Source organism: Leptodactylus fuscus, chromosome 6 (genome assembly GCF_031893055.1).
Source record: "Leptodactylus fuscus isolate aLepFus1 chromosome 6, aLepFus1.hap2, whole genome shotgun sequence".
Lineage (NCBI taxonomy): Eukaryota > Metazoa > Chordata > Amphibia > Anura > Leptodactylidae > Leptodactylus > Leptodactylus fuscus.
Genome location: NC_134270.1, coordinates 119,395,060 through 119,419,104, shown reverse-complemented (window position 1 = coordinate 119,419,104; position 24,045 = coordinate 119,395,060). Strand labels below are relative to the sequence as shown.

General features: G+C 41.5%; 1 protein-coding gene across 3 annotated transcripts in view; it reads right to left on the bottom strand.

The window, feature by feature from the left end:
- Window positions 1-24,045, bottom strand: part of FAM171A2 (family with sequence similarity 171 member A2) — a 35,544-nt gene that overhangs the window by 2,664 nt on the left and 8,835 nt on the right. For 2 of the 3 annotated variants that reach the window (XM_075278272.1, XM_075278274.1), the window contains exons 2-7: window positions 7,236-7,472; window positions 4,002-4,094; window positions 2,516-2,680; window positions 681-857; window positions 460-576; window positions 151-274 (exon numbers count right to left, since the gene is read on the bottom strand). In XM_075278272.1, the coding sequence (XP_075134373.1) occupies window positions 151-274; window positions 460-576; window positions 681-857; window positions 2,516-2,680; window positions 4,002-4,094; window positions 7,236-7,472 (913 nt within the window). The remainder of the gene's footprint in view (window positions 1-150; window positions 275-459; window positions 577-680; window positions 858-2,515; window positions 2,681-4,001; window positions 4,095-7,235; window positions 7,473-24,045) is intronic. The other variant, XM_075278273.1, reaches the window with a different exon arrangement.

Here is a 24,045-nt window from a genome sequence, read left to right as displayed (position 1 = left end):
AACATTGTTCCAGAATTGAAGAAGAATTGGTCTGAAATATGAGGGAGCATGCAATTGTAAATAACTATGTGCTTGTACAAATCTCAGGAATAGAAGGAGTTAAACCTAAGTGTAAGAAACTAAATGCCCTAAAGAAGACCGAGGCTTTACCTGCAGTAGTATATTAGTAGGCAAAGAAGGATGAGGACCAGGAGTGTAAGAGCACCCAGAATGGAGAGCAGAAAGATTGTATGGTATCCAGCAATGTCCACGCCACTCATAAGGGACAGCATACCTGAAAAAAGACCACAATGTAAGAGACCTAGGGACAGTGGAAGATGAGGACTCAGAAATGACATACATATCTAATCAGATATAGTTATAGAATTATGACAGACATACAAAATAACAGGTAGAAAAGAACCAAAATGTTAAATAGGAGATTATATGAAGGAAATCAGGAGAAAGAGAATGTCTTACCACGACCAGTAGATGGGATAGCTGCTGCCCAGTAACCTAGTTTTGGATAGGAAAATGTCCAGTACAATTGTTGTCCATCTCTTCGCACTACACCCATACCAGCACGTAGCCACAGACCTTAAACAAAGAGAAGTATTTTAGAATCAGAATAACATATTAAACATATTAAAAAAAATAACATATTATTCATATCAACTTGTGTCTTGTATGTGTTCACCTACCGGTCTTTGGCTCAAATTTCCAGGCAGGTATACTGCTAGAAGGTGTAAGACCGCTGTCTGAGGGAATGGGAAGGGATAGCTGAGCTGGGCCAGTTAGATGAACTTCAGAACCATTCCCCGTAAAGAGATGGACACTCACTGCAGCCACAGGTAGCAACTCCACCCAGCTGGAATTACCTGGTTATAAGAACCACAAAGAGAAGAAGCCAATAGCAAGGTGATGGAAGCCATAAGTACTGAATAAATACAATAAAAAATTCCTCAACTGAAAGATATTTAAAGATAATGGGGGGAACTTATTAAGATTTGTGTTTCCTATGCCAGTCTTAATTTAAAAAAACACTGACAGGCGATACATTTGAATTATTAAGATGCTCTTGTGTATCAGAATGGAACTGCTTTAGATTTCCTGTATAGCTCATGCTACATTTCTGTATATATAAAGTCCCTTCAATACACAATCTTTTAAGACAATTTACTGTCTATGTAGCCAGATATCTGTGCCCAATGACTACAAAATAAGTTATGAGATGGCAACAAATATCTTCTCTACTGCTTAATGCCTTACAAGACTCCCCACTGACTGTAAGATTTCAGCATCTGGATGAGATTATGCTGCAATTATTACTTTTAAACTGCAAAGTGCAGCAAATATGAAGACATTATGAATAATTAATATTGTGAACATTAAACCATCTCCCTCGGCTCACAATGGGCTTTTCATGAGCAGCATTGTAAATGATACTCCCAGGCTTTGCTTCAAAGAGGACTATACATAGACCTGTCACAGTGTGGGGCATGGACTCAATGATAGCAGGATATTGGTTTTCTATAAGGAATGGACCTTTTGCTATCTCTATGATGGCACCTCCATTCTTTGAGTCCCTGACATGAGATCGCACTTCTAATGCTCTAATTCTCTCTTTATAATGTCTGTGTACTGGTTCCATCCTTAGCAAAACCACTTCGATTCAATATGTAAATTAGGCTTTTAAAGTCAACGGAAGGAACTAGCATATAAAGTCAATCTTCCCATTCTCCATATCTTCCCCACTGTGATGTCCCTCGGCTATCCCGGAGGCATTACTGATGTGAACTAATTAAATCCTTCACCTATTTCATGAAAGTGAAACTTTGCCCTGTAGCTGGGTGTACATCTCAAGTTTATGGTCATCACTTCAGCCAGGTATACACGCACTCATGCCAAATCACAAGCACCATGATTTGCTGAAGCCAGGGACATGCACCAAACTTCAGTGCTGAGCTTCACTTCCATGGAATAGGTGTGGCATTTCATGGCCTACAACGATTACATCACAGGTGTAGGAGAGGCTCATCATAGCAGAGGGGAAGAGGTGGAGCGTGGACAGCTTGACCACCACCCCTTTGACTTTAAATCCCTAATTTACATATTGAATAAAAGTGATTTTTCTAAGGATGGCGAGATGTCCTGCTAGGTACTGTTGACAGTTGTAGTGGCAAAATTGTTCTGACATGATCCCTTTAAGCCTGTGTCGATTCTGAGTGTAAGAGTTCATTGGATGGCCTAAGTGATTAACAGCTATACACTAAACAAAACTGCTCATCAATTATGTGGCAACTCCTCCCACAATATGGTACGGCTGGTACCCCTAAATTTTAATATGGTGAGAGAAGAATCCATTATCTAGCATGAAGTTGCCCGAGACAGCTAGTCCTTTTCAAATGGTCTTTGTATGAAGAATTAGGCTACATGGAAGCTAGGATTTCAGGTGCTCTCTTTGGCAGCACATATACTTAAAAAAAACAAACTAGGATTTCGGCAGCACTCCACCTTCCCTCTCTTTTATTCCTACCCCCATTGCTGGAATCTGGATCGGCTCCAATAAATGCTGGGAATCCTCTCATTTGGTGCAGATTGTTGGCAGTGGTGAGTGAAGAGGACAGTTGGTTATAAGTGGAGGATCGGGGTAAGCGGGCAGCCTTTCTCTGGAACTGAACCAAGGGCTGACTACGGACACCTACAAAGACAGAGAAGGGAATACCTGAGTCAATAAAAACCACATATTTATATGTCAATATGGATTAATATAGATGAGTTGATGAGTTTTATTTGCTTATCAATGTCTCCGTGTTCTCTCAATGACTTAGACTGGGTTCACACCAACAGTAATATAGCATACATTATAGCATGCATGATCTAAGCATTATACCGTATGTCCTTCACAGGGGATAATGCAAGATTCACAAAATCACAGTATTAGCTCATTTGCAAATGTGAATGAGGTTTTGTACATAGGAGCTGAACTGCTCTTTCTGGTGCTCCAGTGTCTAGTGTCGGCACTCGAGACAGTTACATAAACAATGAAGTCATTAGGAGCCGAGCAGCTGTCAATCCACTTAGCCTGAGCTGCCTTTAAAATCATCCAGATCTATGGAGAGCAATGCACAGCATCACCAAATTACAATGTACAGCATCCATTTAATATAAGGAACCTATAGTGATTACGGGGTTAACTGTGCCACATATCCATAATTTACCGTAATCATTGGGCAATATCTTTCTACAGTGCAAAAGTCATTGTAGCTTTAATTCAGAGAAGAGGGCAAATGGCTGCTAGAAATGGGTAAACCAGTCATATTACACAACGGTGGCACTCCTATTGATACAGTGCTGGATTCTACCCACCAGCTTAAAGGGCAAGGGACTCATAAAGAATAAACTCATTACAAACAGTGGAGCCACCATCATATTACACAAGGGTGGCACTCCTACTAATAGAGTGCTGAATTCTACCCACCAGCTTAATCCACACATGCTCCATGCCCAATTTCAGCAGGAAAGTGGAAAAAACTGCCGCCATTGTGATACTTGCACACATGAAGCAATTCTCCCCAAATAAAAAGTCAAAATCCAATGCATTTCCGCACCAGATTGGTACATTGATCAGTGCCTGATGCTGAAATGCATTGCAAAACTCATCTATGTGAACAGGACCTTATTCTGTCAAAAGGCAAGGAGAGGTCACACTGCAGCCTGGTTCTTAGCAGGCACAATAGTGATAAAGGCTTAAAACGAAGAGGCTTTAAGCCGGTTTGTGCAGTGTCTAGATCTCTTTCAATACACTCTTACAGGCCCTGCAGTACAGACAGTAGGTGGATAAGACTATGTAAGCCACAACTTATATTACACGGGTGTAAAGTTGTGCACATGGTTTGGGCTTTTACCTTTTCAGTCTCACTGGATCAGATATGTATGGATTGTAACATTATGTCAGGAGGTTTGGAAACAAGTCTCGTCTGCTTTTCATAAAATTATTATTGATATTCACAAAGTAATACCTGGTGATCCCAGCAGAATCTGCACAATGTCTTCATATAGGATGAGTGTGGCTGGCCGCTCAGGAACCAGGTACAGGCTAACAGAGGCGTACACTGAAATAAAAATATATTTTGTGAGAAAGAGAAAGGGACGTGAAGACAGACATGGATGTGTGTAGATGGCTCCTTTAGGGTCCGTTCACACGGAGTAAATGTGCACTCATTTTGGCAAAATACACGTATAAAGAACACACGTGTAAAAATAAGACTCCCATTGACTTCAATAACATTTTACACGTGTATTTGGATGTGTATTTTGACGTGTATTTTTACACGTGTAAAAAAATGACACTGAAGTCAATGGGAGTCTTATTTTTACACATGTATTTTTTACACGTGTTTTTTGCCAAAATGAGCGCGCGTTTATTCCGTGTAAAAGGACCCTTATAAGGAGGACTTTCCCCCACCTCCACCATCTCCAGTTCTTTCATTCATTCAATAGGTGCCATTTTGCTGATTCTGAAGCAGATGGAATTTTCTCTGTACCCCTACATTTATTTATGATATTAGCTTCAGCAAAATTATGTTCTCTACTGTCAGGTGGGTGGTGTCAGACAGGGGCAGATAGAGAAGGACCGCCCATCTGACAGTGGAGAGGATAATCATACTTAGGCTGAGTTCACACATAATGTTGGTCAGAATTTTGAGGCCAACTTCGCCTCAAAATCCTGACCAAAAAGACGGCTCCCATTGAAATCAATGGGAGCCGGTCAGTTCTTTTTTCTGGGATACATTTGTTCCAGCTTTCGGAAAAAAGAAGCGATATGCGACATGCCTTGCGAATCCGCCTGAAGACACTCCCTTCTCCTGACTAGGCCCATTCATTGGGCCTAATCTGGAGCGGAGTGCGCGACTGCACCGGCATCAAGTCGCAGCTACCCTCCGCCTCAGTTTCTGGACCAAAGAACCCGGTGTGAACCCGGCCTAAAAGTATAGAATATGGTGATGCTATATTGGCTATGTGGTGAGATTTTGCATGTCTAGACCTTCATGTAAATGTGTCTGTAGATGTGTCCATGACCCACAACCATTCTAGTGATCTGTGCATTGCTCTTTGGAAGATGATTCTATATCTGGGATATTCTTCCGTCATGCTCACATTTATACACATAATATTCTTGTGTGGATTTTGATTATTAATAAATATATTATATATTTTTATAGAATATTAACACTGTTATATTTCATTTTTCTACTGCTAACACTTGTCTATTGACTGTACACTGGACATTAGGGACCGGATTAGACGACTAGTCCACAACCATTGACTTTCTATCTCTTTTGTAAGATACGATGAAAAATAAGAAGTTGGATAAAAGTAAGGAAAGGGTAAAACAAAGAGGGAGGAGGAAGAAGAAGGAAAAGAACAGGAGATGAATGAAAGAAAATTGTGACAGAAATTGTATTTTTTTTTTTTTTTTTTGTGACCTTGGATAAGAGACAGGAAACAAAATACATCCTGTCAGACTGGGGGAGGAAAAGAAAGCAGCAAACATTGGTAAAAAAAAACCTATTCAACATAAAGAATGCCCTATAAGTGAAATACATGGCAGTCCGGATGTGAAGGAGGAGCGGACTTGTCCTATGATTTTGCTCATTTTATTTTGTGAAGGTGGCAAAAACAGCACATTGACTGCTGTATCTCAATACTGAGGTGTGAGGCGCAATATATATCTGAGGTGTGAGGCACTATATACCTCAGCAACATGAGAGGCTAAACTTTAGCTCAGTCTACACTGCTTAGCAGGCCTACATTAGGGGGCCTGCACACGGAGTTACGCTCCGCTCATTCTGAACGTAAAATTCGTTCAGAATGAGCGGCGTAAAAACCAGCTCCTATTGATTTCTATGGGTGCCGGCATACATGCGCTTCCCTTTGAAATCAATGGGAGGCTTTGTTACCTATTGCTTTCATTGTGATACGTGTGTATGCCGACACCTATAGAAATCAATGGGAGCTGGTTTTTACGCCGCTCATTCTGAACGAATTTTACGTTCAGAATGAGCGGAGCGTAACTCCATGTGCAGGCTCCCTTAGGGCTAAAGTAGAAAGCAAAGACCACAGCACAGTGACCCCTCCCAAGCACAGCTGTGAATGGCCTCGCCAGGAATTTCACTATATCTGACCAGTGTGGACAGGTGGCAAAATAAGCTTTCCAATATGAAAATAACAGCAGATGCTGGCCTGTAACCCCCAGTCCATGCTGGAGAAAGTAGCTAAAAGGGTCACGGAGATCAGTTCAGAGGAAAGCTTTAGGAGTGACTGGAGGAAGCAGGAGGCCATGTAAGAAATTCTGTGAGTCTGATGTAAACCATGAACATACTCCTGAGTATCCTCAGCAAACATGTATATCTACAACTGCAGCATGACACAATATTTATGGCCTTGTCTGTCTGGAAAGGAAGCGTCAGAACTGGTAGTATCACTGACAATTTTTTTTTCTTTCCATATTCATCTGAAATAAGATATTTCTACCACTATAACGCCTGTGGGGGATAGGACCTGGCTTGTCACTGTCACAGAAGCTACCTGCACGTGTCACTAGGGGGAGCTACCTGCACTATGCACACCGGGGTAGATTTATCATGAGGGGTATTTTTAAAGTCAGTTTTGCTTCCGTCTTTGTTGCTCATAGTTTCCAATAAGTTCATAAACGGTTGCACAAAACTTTGCCCATCTTTTTGGCCTTATTCACATGAATGTGCTTGTCTCTTTCCTGTGAGAAACAGATGCAAATCCATTTTGATGATCCTTAGTCTAAGGCCCCACGGGATGACCAGCAGCAATAAAGCACTGCCGGAAAATCTGCGGTGGCAAAGCATCACAGTTCTTCATGCAGCGCTTTAAACAGAAAGTTTGCAGAGTTTTCCTTTGTAGACTTTCTGTTACAATTATATCTATGGGGAACCACCAGAGTTTCCATAGATATAACTGACATGCTGCGATTTCCAAAACTTGCCAGTTTTGGAAATCGCAACGTATCCGCACCGTGTATACGTGTCTAAATGAGCAGCATGCTTACACCGTGTAAAGGGGTCCTATCTCTAACACTTCTGCCATGAGATATTACTGCATTTTCTATTCAGCATCCATTACCAGGGGTGGCTCCAACAGCAATATGACACAAGATTTCTATATAAGCACATAACAGTGGACTCAACATAACACACAGATATACATATGGTATGTCTCACAATCCTTACGTGGAAGTCTATCCACCCGCCAGGGCACAGAGTTGGTTACGTAGCCTCTCTTGCTGGCAGTAACAAGAACCCAGGTTCCCAGTCTGTAGCTGATGCCCAGCACGGCCACACCATCCTGGTCGGTGACTCCAGATGCCAGACCGCTCTGATTCCCAAATATTTCCACCACAGCCGAGGCCAGGGGTGACAGATCTCCATTCTCATACACCTGGACTTTTATGTTGACTTCTGCCAAGGACACAGAAATGGGCTCAGTTTGGAACACCAAAGAAAACATAATGACATGTATCATGACTTTCATTAAATTGTAAAATAATGGCACATATTGTAGTAGAAAGCAGAAAATGGTAAATAATAGTCTGACATTTTGATCACATGTTTCTGAATGTAGAGCAATGGTTAGCCACTGGCAGTACTTTGGTGCTGTCTCTGTGGCTATCATATTCTACAGTATACATATTGATGATGTATCAGAGCAAGTGCAAGAAGCTGTGTACGGTCTGTATAGGATGTGAACTCCAGATTCCACATTTTTATCAATCTCTGTCCTTATGTCATATCTATAAGTCTTGTCATAAGTGTTCGATTGGATTAATGGGATCCTCTAATGTTCAGAGATTCCATGTCCCCAATTTCCAATGATATTCATATCTGCGCAGTTAACCGCCAATACTCTGAATACTCACTTGGCTGTGTTTTTTGCTCTCATAGACTATACTAGAAAACGATTATGTATATGCTACCATCTCTCTGCTGAAAATGGGAAACGAGAAACTTGGAATATAATATGTGGCTGCTGGGGGAGGCCCTGATAATGTGCTAGGCAAGACACAATAAGTATAAGAAAATCTTTCTATTTTCCCAGTATGCTGCAACAAAGGTGCCTCTCATCTTGCTAATTTGCTGTTCACTCACTGTTACTAGCAAGGTTCCGTCTTTAGAAACCAACAAACTTAGGACGGATCACAGTGAGTAGGGGGAGGGCAGGTCTGTCTTTACTGCCCCTACATGACTGTGCACAGCTTTTTCTGCCTGTACAATGCTCAGATGGGATTCTTCAGCTTCTCACAGCATACAGAGAGAATAATTAGAGTCTACCTATTTCTATATACTTCTGACTAGCAGCCTGTATTATTGCTGGTTAATCATAGATTGCAAACATAATTCCTTATTGTGCTCAAATTTTTCCTTTTATGTGTACAGGAATTTTTTATCTGAATTATAACCTGATTTTCAAGTCAAGTGTAGCTGGATCTCCTACATTATATTCACTTAGGCTTTTGTAAGCTATGTGTTTGCTATTTTACAGTTACTCCTGGCCGAATTACATGGAATGAAATCAGAAACAATAGTAAGGGATGGCAGAGAGGGCAGACTGTTATATATTGCACATACTCCAGCTTCAGACAGAAATGCAAATATACTACTGCCAGAATGAGGCATTAACACCAGAAAACTTGTAGGGTATCACATAAGAAGGGTTATACAGGGTTATATACCCTGCAGATATTTAAAGTTTTCATGAACACTTGGGTAACCTTTAATTTTGTTTTCATTTCAGTCTCATATGGCTTGGCTTGTAAAGAAGAATTTAGCTTTTTCCCATATACTACCATACTTTTAATCTTGCTCTGCCTATAACTTTTTCGCGTCCTCTCAAATCTAGAATTTTGTAACCCCCCCAAGTCACCAGTATTACCTTCCGCATGTCATCCACCATTCTCCAGAATTTTTGGTGCACTTTTTTGGCACATGGTATTGCACATCAAGCACTATCCACTTGTTAGGCAAGGTGCATTAAGTGTTACATAGTGTCTAAAACAATTAGAAAGTGAGGTATAGAGCATGTACACCAGTTTTTCTTGTGCATATTATGCCAGAATTCTGGAACATTTTTCATTAGTTTGTTTGCTTTTTTTTTTCTTTTTTTTTTACATTTTTATATCAACCTGTTTGTAGAGTACTGTGCATGCACAGCGCCATAGACGATAATGGCACTGCTTAAACTAGAAGGTAAAGGTGACATTTTCTGTCTACTGGTATCCTCAATAACCATTAAAGTACAACCAAACTATTTCTTATATGTAAAATAAATTGTTCTGAATTTTTCCCTATTATTTTACCTTTCTACCTCCTCCTGACCCATGAGTGAGAACTCAATTCGATAAAAAGCAAAGAAAAAAAGCAAAGCCAGAAGACTGAACCATTGTTTGTGGTTCTATGGGACATCACAGAAATAATTTGGTCTGTACATAGTAATATGAAAAATGCATATAACACGGTAAAGAAGTCGATCAACATCTCATTCTAGCCGCACGTCATAAACTCGCATCTTTACGGATATAATCCCACTCTGGTCATTGTGAGGCCAACCAAACAACTGTTGAAAAGCACAATACAACGGGGGTGGCCATAATCCTTATCTGAACTTGAATGAGCATTATTTCCTTCAAAAGGCCTAAAGAAATACTCAAAGCAGTCATCCTGAAAAGCATCTAGCTACACAAGAGGAAGCTTATAATAATGCAAGAAACAAGTATCACAGTATGATGTACTCGCTGTAACACATAACTCTTGTTATAATGGCTATTACTTTCTAAAATTTATCTTCATATTTCCTACAATTACCCCAAATAACTTCCCCTACATGTCATATAACTATAACCACTCCATATTTCTCTTTCTATTGCTCAATATAACCTCTCAATATTACTCTACCTGTTACTCCATATAACCTCTCCCTATATCTCCTCCTATTACTCCATATAACCTCTCCCTATATCTCCTCCTATTACTCCATATAACCTCTCCCTATATCTCTTCCTATTACTCCATATAACCTTTCCCTGTATCTCCCCCTATTACTCCATATAACCTCTCCCTATATCTCCTCCTATTACTCGATATATCCTCTCCCTATATCTCCTGCTATTACTCCATATAACCTCTCCCTATATCTCCTCCTATTACTCCATACAACCTCTCCCTATATCTCCTCCTATTACTCCATATAACCTCTCCCTATGTCTCCTCCTATTACTCCATATAACCTCTCCCTATATCTCCTCCTATTACTCTATATAACCTCTCCCTGTATCTCCTCCTATTACTTCATATAACCTCTCCCTGTATCTCCGCCTATTACTCCATATAATCTCTCCCTATATCTCTTCCTATTACTCTATATAACCTTTCCCTGTATCTCCCCCTATTACTCCATATAACCTCTCCCTATATCTCCTCCTATTACTCGATATAACCTCTCCCTATATCTCCTCCTATTACTCCATATAACCTCTCCCTATATCTCCTCCTATTACTCCATACAACCTCTCCCTATATCTCCTCCTATTACTCCATATAACCTCTCCCTATGTCTCCTCCTATTACTCCATATAACCTCTCCCTATATCGCCTCCTATTACTCTATATAACCTCTCCCTGTATCTCCTCCTATTACTCCATATAACCTCTCCCTATATTTCCTCCTATTACTCCATATAATCTCTCCCTATATCTCCTCCTATTACTCCATATAACATCTCCCTAGCTCTCCTCCTATTACTCCAAATAACCTCTCCCTATATCTCCTCCTATTACTCCATACAACCTCTCCCTATATCTCCTCCTATTACTCCATATAACCTTTCCCTATATCTCCTCCTATTACTCCATATAACCTCTCCCTATATCTCCTCCTATTACTCCCTATAACCTCTCCGTATATCTCCTCCTATTACTCCATATAACCTCTCCCTATATCTCTTCCTATTACTCCATATAACCTTTCCTTGTATCTCCCCCTATTACTCCATATAACCTCTCCCTATATCTCCTCCTATTACTCGATATAACCTCTCCCTATATCTCCTCCTATTACTCCATATAACCTCTCCCTATATCTCCTCCTATTACTCCATACAACCTCTCCCTATATCTCCTCCTATTACTCCATATAACCTCTCCCTATGTCTCCTCCTATTACTCCATATAACCTCTCCCTATATCTCCTCCTATTACTCCATATAACCTCTCCCTGTATCTCCTCCTATTACTCCATATAACCTCTCCCTGTATCTCCTCCTATTACTCCATATAATCTCTCCCTATATCTCCTCCTATTACTCCATATAACATCTCCCTAGCTCTCCTCCTATTACTCCATATAACCTCTCCCTATATCTCCTCCTATTACTCCATATAACCTGTCCCTATATCTCTTCCTATTACTCCATAGAACCTCTCCCTATATCTCCTCCTATTACTCCATATAACCTCTCCCTATATCTCCTCCTATTACTCCATATATCCTCTCCCTATATCTGCTCCTATTACTCCATAGAACCTCTCCCTATATCTCCTCCTATTACTCCGTATAACCTCTCCCTATATCTCCCCCTATTACTCCATATAATCTCTCCCTATATCTTCTCCTATTACTCCATATAACCTCTCCCTATATCTCCTCCTATTACTCCATACAGCCTCTCCCTATATCTCCTCCTATTACTCCATATAACCTCTCTCTATATCTCCTCCTATTACTCCATATAACCTCTCCCTATATCTCCTCCTATTACTCCATATAACCTCTCCCTATATCTCCTCCTATTACGCCATATAACCCCTCCCTATGTCCCCCCTATTACTCCATATAACCTCTCCCTATATCTCCTCCTATTACTCCATATAACCTCTCCCTATATCTCCTCCTATTACTCCATATAGCCTCTCCCTATATCTCCTCCTATTACTCCATATAACCTCTCCCTATATCTCCTCCTATTACTCCATATAACCTCTCCCTATGTCTCCCCCTATTACTCCATATAACCTCTCCCTATATCTCCTCCTATTACTCCATATAACCTCTCCCTATATCTCCTCCTATTACTCCATATAACCTCTCCCTATATCTCCTCCTATTACTCCATATAACCTCTCCCTATATCTCCTCCTATTACTCCATATAACCTCTCCCTATATCTCCTCCTATTACTCCATATAACCTCTCCCTATATCTCCTCCTATTACTCCATATAACCTCTCCCTATATCTCCTCCTATTACTCCATATAACCTCTCCCTATATCTCCTCCTATTACTCCATATAACCTCTCCCTATATCTCCTCCTATTACTCCATATAACCTCTCCCTATATCTCCTCCTATTACTCCATATATCCTCTCCCTATGTCTCCTCCTATTACTCCATATAACCTCTCCCTATATCTCCTCCTATTACTCCATATAACCTCTCCCTGTATCTCCTCCTATTACTCCATATAACCTCTCCCTGTATCTCCTCCTATTACTCCATATAATCTCTCCCTATATCTCCTCCTATTACTCCATATAACATCTCCCTAGCTCTCCTCCTATTACTCCATATAACCTCTCCCTATATCTCCTCCTATTACTCCATATAACCTGTCCCTATATCTCTTCCTATTACTCCATAGAACCTCTCCCTATATCTCCTCCTATTACTCCATATAACCTCTCCCTATATCTCCTCCTATTACTCCATATATCCTCTCCCTATATCTGCTCCTATTACTCCATAGAACCTCTCCCTATATCTCCTCCTATTACTCCGTATAACCTCTCCCTATATCTCCCCCTATTACTCCATATAATCTCTCCCTATATCTTCTCCTATTACTCCATATAACCTCTCCCTATATCTCCTCCTATTACTCCATACAGCCTCTCCCTATATCTCCTCCTATTACTCCATATAACCTCTCTCTATATCTCCTCCTATTACTCCATATAACCTCTCCCTATATCTCCTCCTATTACTCCATATAACCTCTCCCTATATCTCCTCCTATTACGCCATATAACCCCTCCCTATGTCCCCCCTATTACTCCATATAACCTCTCCCTATATCTCCTCCTATTACTCCATATAACCTCTCCCTATATCTCCTCCTATTACTCCATATAGCCTCTCCCTATATCTCCTCCTATTACTCCATATAACCTCTCCCTATATCTCCTCCTATTACTCCATATAACCTCTCCCTATGTCTCCCCCTATTACTCCATATAACCTCTCCCTATATCTCCTCCTATTACTCCATATAACCTCTCCCTATATCTCCTCCTATTACTCCATATAACCTCTCCCTATATCTCCTCCTATTACTCCATATAACCTCTCCCTATATCTCCTCCTATTACTCCATATAACCTCTCCCTATATCTCCTCCTATTTCTCCATATAACCCCTCCCTATGTCTCCCCCTATTACTCCATATAACCTCTCCCTATATCTCCTCCTATTACTCCATATAACCTCTCCCTATATCTCCTCCTATTACTCCATATAACCTCTCCCTATATCTCCTCCTATTACTCCATATAACCTCTCCCTATATCTCCTCCTATTACTCCATATAACCTCTCCCTATATCTCCTCCTATTACTCCATATAACCTCTCCCTATATCTCCTCCTATTACTCCATATAACCTCTCCCTATATCTCCTCCTATTACTCCATATAACCCCTCCCTATGTCTCCCCCTATTACTCCATATAACCTCTCCCTATATCTCCTCCTATTACTCCATATAACCTCTCCCTATATCTCCTCCTATTACTCCATATAACCCCTCCCTATATCTCCTCCTATTACTCCATATAACCTCTCCCTATATCTCCTCCTATTACTCCATATAACCTCTCCCTATATCTCCTCCTATTACTCCATATAACCTCTCCCTATAACTCCTTCTATTACTCCATATAACCTCTCTCTATATCTCCTCCTATTACTCCATATAACCTCTCCCTATATCTCCTCCTATTACTCCATATAACCTTTCCCTATATCTCCTCCTATTACTCCATATAACGTCTCCCTATATCTCCTCCTATTACTCCATATAACCTCTCCCTATATCTCCTCCTATTACTCCATATAACCTCTCCCTATATCTCCGCCTATTACTCCATATAACCTTTCCCTATATCTCCTCCTATTACTCCATATAACCTCTCCCTATATCTCCTCCTATTACTCCATATAATATCTCCTTATATCTCCTATTACTCCATATAACCTCTCCCTATATCTCCTCCTATTACTCCATATAACCCCTCCCTATGTCTCCCCCTATTACTCCATATAACCTCTCCCTATAGCTCCTCCTATTACTCCATATAACCTCTCCCTATATCTCCTCCTATTACTCCATATAACCTGTCCCTATATCTCCTCCTATTATTCCATATAACCTCTCCATATATCTCCTCCTATTACTCCATATAACCTCTCCCTATAACTCCTTCTATTACTCCATATAACCTCTCTCTATATCTCCTCCTATTACTCCATATAGCCTCTCCCTATATCTCCTCCTATTACTCCATATAACCTCTCCCTATATCTCCTCCTATTACTCCATATATCCTCTCCCTATATCTCCTCCTATTACTCCATATAATATCTCCCTATATCTCCTATTACTCCATATATCCTCTCCCTATATCTCCTCCTATTACTCCATATAACCTCTCTCTATATCTCCTCCTATTACTCCATATAACCTCTCCCTATATCTCCTCCTATTACTCCATATAACCTCTCCCTATATCTCCCCATTACTCCATATAACCTCTCCCTATATCTCCTCCTATTACTCCATGTAACATCTCCCTATATATCCTCCTATTACTCCATATAACCTCTCCCTATATCTCCTCCTATTACTCCATATATCCTCTCCCTATATCTCCTCCTATTACTCCATATAATATCTCCCTATATCTCCTATTACTCCATATATCCTCTCCCTATATCTCCTCCTATTACTCCATATAACCTCTCTCTATATCTCCTCCTATTACTCCATATAACCTCTCCCTATATCTCCTCCTATTACTCCATATAACCTCTCCCTATATCTCCCCATTACTCCATATAACCTCTCCCTATATCTCCTCCTATTACTCCATGTAACATCTCCCTATATCTCCTCCTATTACTCCATATAACATCTCCTTATATATCCTCCTATTACTCCATATAACATCTCTCTATATCTCCCCATATTACTCCATATAACCCCTCCCTATATCTCCTCCTATTACTCCATATAACCTCTCCCTATAACTCCTTCTATTACTCCATATAACCTCTCCCTATATCTCCTCCTATTACTCCATATAACCTCTCCCTATATCTCCTCCTATTACTCCATATAACCTCTCCCTATAACTCCTCCTATTACTCCATATACCCTCTCCCTATATATCCTCCTATTACTCCATATAACCTCCCCTATATCTCCTCCTATTACTCCATATAACCTCTCCCTATATCTCCTCCTATTACTCCATATAACCTCTCTCTATATCTCCTCCTATTACTCCATATAACCTCTCCCTATATCTCCTTCTATTACTCCATATAACCTCTCCCTATATCTCCTCCTATTACTCCATATAACCTCTCCCTATATCTCCTCCTATTACTCCATATAACCTCTCCCTATAACTCCTCCTATTACTCCATATACCCTCTCCCTATATATCCTCCTATTACTCCATATAACCTCCCCTATATCTCCTCCTATTACTCCATATAACCTCTCCCTATATCTCCTCCTATTACTCCATATAACCTCTCTCTATATCTCCTCCTATTACTCCATATAACCTCTCTCTATATCTCCTCCTATTACTCCATATAACCTCTCCCTATATCTCCTCCTATTACTCCATATAACCTCTCCCTATAACTCCTCCTATTACTACATATAACCTCTCCCTATATCTCCTTCTATTACACCATATAACCTCTCCCTATATCTCCTCCTATTACTCCATATAACCTCTCCCTATATCTCCTTCTATTACTCCATATAACCTCTCCCTATATCTCCTATTACTCCATATAACCTCTCCCTATATCTCCTCCTATTACTCCATATAACCTCTCCCTATATCTCCTCCTATTACTCCATATAACTTCTCTCTATATCTCCTCCTATTACTCCATATAACCTCTCCCTATATCTCTTCCTATTACTCCATATACCCTCTCCCTATATATCCTCCTATTACTCCATATAACCTCTCCCTATATCTCCTCCTATTACCCCATATATCCACTCCCTATATCCCCCTCGTCCTATTGCACCATGTAACATCCCTACCTATCTCATCTTTCTCCATATATTGATAACTAGTATAGGATGACATATTTTTCTATGGTGCCTTCTTTATGTATTCAGGCTGTGTGTTGGGTAAGTGAAGTGTGACAAGGTGACAGGTCTTGGGACAGTCTCCCAGTATTCAATGGTTGTGAATGGGATGGAAGACAGCTCCTGTTGTCTTGGTAACGACCTCATTCACATCCGCTGGGCTCACAAATGGGTATAGAAAAAAAGGAGGGGGCGACTGGGTAGAAGAAGAGACACAACATTACAGAAGACCCAAAGTGCCAAACCAGAGGACAGCAGCTCTAACAATGTTCTAGGGACCAGGCAGGGCTTTCCTAAAACTATAGAGAATGCAAGAATCTATCACATACATTGCCCAGGACCAGAGGAAGATCACTTTCTAATGGGGTTACTTTTACTTTATTGTAGGTCTGTGTTACATGTAAACAGTGGGATTACCTGCTGATAAAATAAACTCCAAAAGGGGTAATGTCTCTCGTACAGAGAGTATTAAACTTATTATGCATGCGCTGCTGAGAATTCTGGGTAGGGTAAACTATGGTGATATACATAAGCTGTAACCATTCACATATGCAGCTCTGCCGCATCTGTATATCACGCAAAAAAGCATTAAAATGACATAAGGTGTCAGTCAAATATTCCACACTAAAAGATGAAGAGAATATATCATTCTGAAAGTCGAGAAGGATGAGGAGGAACTGAAGTTTCTACATCTTCATGAGGCCTTCAGGTTTGCTCAAGTTGCTCTGGGCGGCTTATCTGAGTTCTTAGATTAAAAATATAACACAGAGCCTCACGTAGGTAAAGTCTTAAAAGAACTCTCCACAAAAAATGGATACATTGAAGGAGATTTAGTAAGCCAGAAATGGGGATTAATTTATGCCAAAACAGACCTTGCACCATAGTTATTGTATTTTAGTCACTTTTTGCACTTTCCTAGACAATTTTGAAAAGGGACATGGCCAAAGTTGCACCATATTTATGTGTAAAATATTCATGTAAGGTAAGCCAACCAAACGGTAGTGTAAAGAAAAGCAACTGCCATGTCTACATAGATGCGTCAAATCTAACAGCGTGAGCCACTTTGCACAGCGTTTTTTGGAGCAAAGAGGTTTTCCAGGCTACAGTGTACAGAGCCGGAAGCAGTATGCAGTGTATGGAGCCATTCACTATACCGATGTCACCAGGAAGCTTCTACTCTTCCCCCATTCACTTATATAGGAGAAGAGCATATACCAGTTGTATACCTTTTATATGGCTTCCAGCAGCCACATCAACTGATTGGTGCGGGGTCCAAGTGTTGAACCAACACACACCCACACCTGATACTGATGTTTTTCAGCATGATGGCCTTGCAGCACTTGGAGACCGAGGATCAAATCCACCCAAGAACAACATCTGCAAGGAGCTTGTATGTCGTTCCGTGTTTGCATGGGTTTCCTCCAGGTACTCCAGTTTCCACCCTCATTCTGAACAGATACTGATAGGGAATTTAGATTGTGAGCCCTATATGGGACAATGAATGACAATTAAGTGCTGCAGAATATGTAATAATATGTAAGAGAAAGAAATAACAGTTCATCAATATCCATTACCAGGGCCGGCGTCAGCGCACGGCATAGTCGGGCAAGTGCCGGGGCCCACAGAGCCTCTGGGGGCCCCCCGGCACTTGCCTGTCACAATTTCAGCTCATCGGCGTCCGTCCGCCGATGAGCTGGAATACATACGCGATGCAGGAGCTGCGAGATCAGCTCCTGCTTTAAAGCTCCGGCCCGGCTTGCGTGTGTAGGCGCGATGACGTCATCACATCACGCCTACACACGCAAGCCAGGCCGGAGCTAAGCAGGAGCTGATCTCACAGCTCCTGCATCGCGTATGTGACTGGAGTGGGAGAGAGGAGAGAGGAGCGTCGGGGGAACGAGGGAAGGTGAGTGATAGAAGGTGAGTGTAAGTGTTTGTTTTGTATTACATATTAAGGTGAAACATAATGAAGGGGGCCCATGAAACTGGGGGGCAAATGAAGGGGAGGGGGGGAACGGCATGACACTGGAGAACATGAAGGGGGTGGGGAGAGAACGGCATGAAACTGGGGACAGAGATGGAGGGGGCCCAAAGAAACTGGGGGGCAAATGAAGGGGAGGGGGGAACAGCATGACACTGGGGCAGATGGAGGGGGTGGGGAGAGAACGGCATGGAACTGGGGACAGAGATGGAGGGGGCCCAATGAAACTGAAGGGGCAAATGAAGGGGAGGGGGGAACGGCATGACACTGGGGCAGAGACGGGGGACATGAAACTGTGGGCAGATGAAGGGGGAGAACGTGATGAAACTGGGGACAGAGATGGAGGGGGGACATGAAACTGGGGGCAGAGGAAGGGTGTATATATATATATTCAGTGCAGTCTCTCTACCCTCTGTCACACTGTATGTGGGAAGAGGTTAGACAATGGGTGACCACTAAGCCAGAACAATAGTGATAGACACAGACAGGCACCTTTCAGTCATCCACCTTCTTTTTTTTTAATATATCAGTTAGGTGATATATAATTTACAGGTGACTGTAGGAGGATTATACTGTGTGGGAGCACATAATGAATGAGAATGGGTGGAATCAACATAAAAGTGGGTGGAGCTAAATTTGCAGCGGCACGCAGAGCGCGCCGCACATTTTGCCCCTCTTTCTACTCTTTAAAAGATTGGGAGGTATGGCGTTGGTGACACCACACTCCTGCATGACGTCACTCGCTTCATCTGCAACGCACAGTGTCTCGACTCCCCCACCTCCTTTACAAGGGGGCCCACTGAGGCTCTGTCGCCCAAGGGCCCATAAAAACCTGGAGCCGGCCCTGTCCATTACACCTGGGTCTCAGATAACCCCTTTAAAGTGGACCTTTCATGTCCTCTTGCACATGTGGTTTTTGCATTCAGCGCACTGTTGGCTTTCCTGTTCTGTGCCCTAGGGCAGGTGATATTGCTGCCGTTAGTTCAGCACCGATTTCTGCCCACTGTCAGAATGGTGTCCCTGACAGTAGCTGGGCTGTGTGGAACGCCACTCCAGACAGTACTTGTCTATAGCCCTATACCTGGAGGGACGTTTTTCACAGCTCAGCGTCACGGCTGGGCAGTAAGGAACGCCCCCTCTGACAGTATAGAGCTATGGACAGGGGGGAAGGCATTCCTCACAGCCCTGATAGACTGTTAGAAACACCCTTCTGACAGTGGGCAGAGATCGGTGCTGAAACTAACGACACTGACTAACGACACTGACTAACGACACTCACTAACGACACTCACTAACGACACTCACTAACGACACTCACTAACGACACTGATAATCTCCAGCTCCGGGGCACATAATGGGAAAGCTGACAGTGCGCTGAATTCAGCGCACTGTCAGCTTTCTAGTGGTATATAAAACTGCATCTGCAGGAGGACATGAAAGGTCCTCTTTAACATAAGCTTTCTACTGTCTATTAGATTGTAGGTAAATACCTATGCTAATAAACTTCATGGCTACCAATTACTGGCAGATTGTTAGATAGGGTATGATAGACAGCTTTATACTGAGATACTGGAAAACAAGGGCCCCATAAGTGTTCTTACACAGGGGCCTGCAACCCTGGTGATAGATTCCCTTTAACTATAGATAGAAATGTCTCCTGTGGACCACAAAGGAAATAATACTAAAGTGTAAAAAGCTATATGTAATTTCTAAAAGTCATGTGGGTATAACCAATACTATATAAAAAGGGAAAGAAACAAAGGGGGGGGACATAAAAGGAATTAGGAAATGAGATGGCAGGAGATAAATGTGATGAGTAATAAACTTGTGGCCTGGGAGCCGTCCAGAAACACCAGACACAATATACGCTTTGTATGATAGAAGAGGAAATCTTACAAAAATAACGTAGACCAGGCGTCTCATACACAAAAAACATCGCTGTTTGTCAATTAAGGTAGATCCCCAGCCACCACCTAACACAAAGCAGAGGCCCCAGGAGACTTCCAGCAATGCACATACACAGAAAATACAGCATCTCACATCCTACCATTCATCCTACCTACAGTCACATAAATGTGACACGACTGTCTGCAGGCCGAACATAGCAGCATATAGCAGGACCTCTGTCCCTTAGCATTGATATGACATACGGTATCTACGTGGTGAGTGAACATTTAGCAGCCACCTGACCTGTACTTACAACCCCTACCGGTAGATGGAAGACAAGATCTACTGCTTTTCCCTGATGCTGATCAGCATCAGAGCTGTGAGATAAAGACTTCCATACCAGAGGGGCAGGCGGCCAAGGGGCAGCTACAGGGTCATGCAATGGTTGGTCCAATTGTCTATGCACTGACTGAAAACAAGAAAAAGAATATGCCCAATGGTCAGCAAAAAGGTCTCAGAGGCCAACAAATACCAGGCTCAAATGTTCTGGATAGAAAACCCAGCACCATGAGGATGAATTGATATGCGGCATAAACTTGAGTAATTTCATTGTAGAAAATGCGTAAATTTGTACCATGAAATCCTATGGAGAAAAAAATAACAACATATACAAAGTTTTTACTATCCTGCAGCTTCAAACACTGTATTTGTTGTGAATCTTCAATACTATTAGAAAATCCGCACCAATATCTGCAACACAAATACTTTGAGAAATTTAGAAATGTAAGGCTAAGTTCACATTTGTACCAGAGTCCCCTGCTGCATGAAGGACTTTCCTCTCAGTCGCTTTGAGTGTGAAAAGGACAGATCTGAGCAAAGGAAAGACCGGCACAGATATGAACCTAGCCAAAATTTGCAGCTAAAAATGACTAAAAATCCACGTCTTTAAGAAAACAGTACATAGAGAATTTTTACAGTAGATTTTGTGAATTCACCCTAATGGACCCTTTATTCTATGTAAACCACTGCCGGGGGAGGAAATGACTTGTGAGCAGATACTTGGTGGCCACTTCCTGCCAGCACTAGTCTGAGTAGAGGAATGTTTTTTGTTGTTGAAAAATTTATTGCAATTTTGTTTAAAAACATTTAAGAATATGTAAGAAGAACTAAAACATAGCATACTCGTGATGACATAAACATTCTGTGTATATTATCCACAAGCAAACTATATGTGTGCATGCGTCTGCTCTGTGGTTGAATAGCACAGACGGCACATGGATGATGTAACAGATCTACACTATAGTATTGCTCGGTGTCCTGTCGTTTTGTGTTTTTACAGAATATAATGGGTCCATGTTCTAGCCATTAAAACAAAGGCTAGCACATTGACCTGTGTCCTATGCATGTGCCTATGAAGATATTTCTGGTAACAGCAGAATGAATAACTTCAGTATTGGTCAGTATGCTGGCTAATAGTACATCCAACATATAGTACATATCTTTACTATATTCAATGACAATACAAGGAAAGTTAACATCAGATAACAGAAAGGAGTACATCAGATTACAAAGGGAAGTCACTAAAGGGAAGAGATGGGGAAAAGATGTACCCTGGATTAAGGACCAGACACTTTGCCTTGCAAAGTCAGTGGTCGATAACTAAGGGCATATTCTCACAGTCACAGTAGTATCTGGCACTGAGTTTGAGTCAGTTTCCACCCCCAAATAGGCAGCAGTTTATGCTCTAATTCTGCCTCCCACTGTTTTCAATGGGAGGTAGATATCAAAGCCGGCGCTGAAAAATAAGTGCCCTGCTCAACCTTGTTGCGGATTCTGCAGCTGATTCAGCTGCAACGTTGATGGCGTCAGACACCCTGCTATAGGCAGGAATGGAAGAGGAATTTGTGACAGATCTAATCTAAGAGTTTCTAGGGAGCCAGATAGATCAGATAATTCTGTTATCAAGAACAGAAGAATGGAGAACAGTTTGTTTCCAGTGGGACCCTATACGTCTTGGAGGAGTAGGCTGGCAAGAAAAGAACAGATCTGGCATGACAGGGCATTAAGCAGGTATGTCAATGTGTCTAAAGGGGAAGAGATACCCAATACTTGTTCAAGTAATGTCTGTGTCTGCACCCAGAGAGGGCATATCATTGTACAATCCAAAAAACAATGGTGGAGGGTTCCCCTCTACCTCCAACATCTCCAGCAACAGTCCTCCTAGTTTGGTAAAAATTAGCATTTATATATGATGTATTATTAGCATAAGTAACCAAAATATCTTTAATAAATCCTATCATCACTGATGTCCCATTAGTATCCTATATAAGGAGGATGAGAAGTGTCATTGTAAAATGATTTGATGATTGGAATTCCCTTCTCAGATATACCCAGCATGTGAACTCCATGTTCTTGTGTTCCAGTGAACTACAGTCCTTGCAGATATGAACTCCTCTCACATCTATTAGGTCTTCTTTTTCCATCCCACCCATTTGTTAAAAAGGACAAGTCTCCATTCACAGAAGAAAGAATCCCTTTTATTTACTAATAGAAACTGCTCAAGAAGAACCAGGTACAATTACTAATCTGATATTCCAGGATTTTATTCAGCGCAGTCTCTCTACCCTCTGTCACACTGTATGTGGGAAGAGGTTAGACAATGGGTGACCACTAAGCCAGAACAATAGTGATGGACACAGACAGGCACCTTTCAGTCATCCACCTTCTTTTTTTTTAATATATCAGTTAGGTGATATATAAGAAAATATAAACACTGGGCCAGAACTCCACTAATGGTTTTAGCAGAGTATATTTAGGATCTCCTAGCTTACTACATGTGATAGAATATACAGCATCACAGGGTCATATGGTAGAATTCAGCATGGGTCCATTAATATTGATATGCCATTAACCAAGGTAAGTATTCCTCTGTTGGTAATAAATATATAATCACCCTATTCATGTCCTAGACCCATAGTCAAGAGGAACGTGTAATGGGCAGTTAGATCAATAGTGGAACAGGTCTACCTGATAGTATATGGAACCCCTAGAAGTTATCACTATTCTAACCCTTAACTGTCCTCCATACCACAATCCACTCTACAGCCCTGTGTGGCCCTATGCCAATATGGAGATATTTAATGGGTCTACCTTGGTATAAGTGGACCCCTATGATGCCTGAATATACCCCAGCACTGGATCCTGTTCTGTCCCTTAACCATTCTGAGAAGGACAGTCCAAAGATCTGCTGGAATCCTGTGAGTCCTTTAGACCCATACTGTATAGTCCATCCTAGTATGGTAACAACCCTTAACTTAAGGACCGTCCAATTATCTACTAAAACCCTGTACCCTCCTATTGCAATTAATAAGGAAGTCCACACTGGTGTTAGTGGTCCCTTAAGGAGGAGACCCTGGCCCAAAACTGTCCTGAAAATCACAGTCCAACAATCCTCTGAAGACTTGTTTTTCCCTATCTGTATCCTGATGCAATCCTCTCAAGCTGAGATTCATTAGGACATATACAAAGCAAAGAGAGGCCCAGAGCGTGACCCAGCAGCCTGACCAGAAGTGTGGTATGCTTGTAGCCACACAACTCACCCCTATATACTACACTTCTAGAAAGATTGACGGGAAGGAAATTTACTAGGGAATCAATAGTCCCTAGCATCACCTTTGTGGGCTGGGTCCCCTGTGATATCAGCAGGGATTTCTATGCA